The sequence below is a fragment of the Egretta garzetta genome, unplaced genomic scaffold (assembly GCF_000687185.1).
Source record: "Egretta garzetta isolate BGI_Z169 unplaced genomic scaffold, ASM68718v1 scaffold767, whole genome shotgun sequence".
In the NCBI taxonomy this organism is placed as follows: Eukaryota; Metazoa; Chordata; class Aves; order Pelecaniformes; family Ardeidae; genus Egretta; species Egretta garzetta.
In genome coordinates, this window is record NW_009260278.1 from 307043 (window position 1) to 308772 (window position 1730).

General features: G+C 55.3%; 1 protein-coding gene across 1 annotated transcript in view; it reads right to left on the reverse strand.

Moving 5' to 3' along the window:
- Positions 1 to 499: 499 nt before the first annotated feature.
- Positions 500 to 1730, reverse strand: part of ERO1A (endoplasmic reticulum oxidoreductase 1 alpha) — a gene marked incomplete at its 5' end in the record, with an annotated part of 16089 nt that continues 14858 nt past the window's right edge. Inside the window, one exon of the mRNA XM_009642509.2 lies at positions 500 to 849. Within this exon, the coding sequence (XP_009640804.1) occupies positions 789 to 849 (61 nt within the window). The remainder of the gene's footprint in view (positions 850 to 1730) is intronic.

Sequence of the window (1730 nt, forward strand, 5' to 3'; positions counted from 1 at the left end):
GACGCCCCCTTGTCTGGCGACAGCAGAGCAGGCAGAAGAGGGCTGTGCTGGCCCTGGGCTCCTCACGTACCCACCCTCTCCTCCCCCCAAGAGCCCAAACCCAGAGCCCCGCTTCCACGGGCACTTCTGCTCCTCACCCCACCAGGGGACCAGCACTGTTGCTCCCATGGGATTCTCTCCCTGGAGGCACGAGGCTGGCCCAAGCTTCCCCCCGCTGCTGCTTGGTTCACCGCCCCTTGGCTTCAGCAGGGAAGCAATCACCGACGCCTCGGGCACGGCCTCAGGGCAGAGACCCTCGGGACCAGCCCCTTGCCCCGGGAAAAGGGAGGCTCCTACAACCCCTCGCAGGCTGTTTTATGCAGCAGAAAGTTCGCGTAGGGCCCCTGGTTGGAATCACAGAGCGGACAAATTTTCCCAAAATTTATTTGGTGTCACAGTTCTTGCCCTACCTCCAGGTTCTGAAGGCAAAGAGACAGGTCTACTCCATCAAAACAGTACAGCAACATTTAAAGAAGTTATTCCCAGTGATCTTCCCATATTTAAAATAAGCTTTACATCTAGTCCCCACTTTTATACAAAAAAAGTAGCTTTTTTTTTTCCCCCCCCCCGTACAGACAATTTGTCATCAGCAGGTCACAGACAAGCCGCTGGGCACGGGAGGGCCAGCAAAGTGGCCGTCAGCGCTGAGTGGTTGGGAGTGTGATGGAACGATGGCCTTCCTCCCTTTTTTTGAGAACCCAGAACAACCAAGCAGTAAAAAGTTTTAAGTCTCTCTTTCCCCCGTGAATTCACCGCATCTTTCGTAACATGTGCCTGAAGTTCTCCAGTTCTCTAACGCTTGTTGAAATCCTGGGTGCAAGGAAAGCAAGAGGGAAACATTAGAGCAACGCAGGCATCACGCCTCATTTAAAATCCTGGCGAAAGGGACGGCTTTCAGTAAAGCTTCAGGCAGCTCCTCGGAGAGAATTTAGGACTTCAGCTACATTAGGCTCTGGTTACAACCGGGCCCTTCCCTAATTTCACAGACTCTTTTTAAAGCAAACGCCGAGAGCCCCACTGGATCAGGAAGCAAACCCATTAACTAGGGGGTCAAGAAACAGACCATAATACTGCCAGCTGCACAGGCAGGTCGCAGACGCTTGTTTCTTCTGAGGATTTTGGGGGATGTGTTTTTTCTCCCCCCATGGCCTACCTCATTTTCTGGCTGAAAACTTGGCCCCCAGCACAGCAGGGAAGATGCCCGACGGGGCGCCGAGGGCGCTTCCCTAAGGGAGAGGACAGGACGGCCCTGCCCCGGCCGGACAGACGCCCGCTTCAGGGAGGTTCCAAATAACCCAAATCGCTTGCGAACAACCAGCAAAAGCGGTTTTAAAAGTCTGTTTTAAAAGGCTCTTCTCATCCCGGTGGTTGGGATGTGAGGTTGGAGCCTGAGAAGGAGCTGCCCAGCCCTGGTCTTCTCACACAGCAGAGGATTTTCCAGGGTAAAAAAGTGCCTGGGGGGGGGACAGGGGGGGCAGGCCCAGGGAGGGGGGATGAATGGAGTTAAATGCAGCTGGGGGCCGGTCACAGGCGGTGTCCCCAGGGCTCAGTGCTGGGGCCAGTTCTGTTTAACATCCTTATCCGTGACCTGGATGTGGGGATCGAGGGCACCCTCAGCCAGTTTGCAGGTGACACCAAGCTGGGTGCTGGTCAACAGGCGGCTGAATATGAGCCAGCAGGGTGCCCAGGCG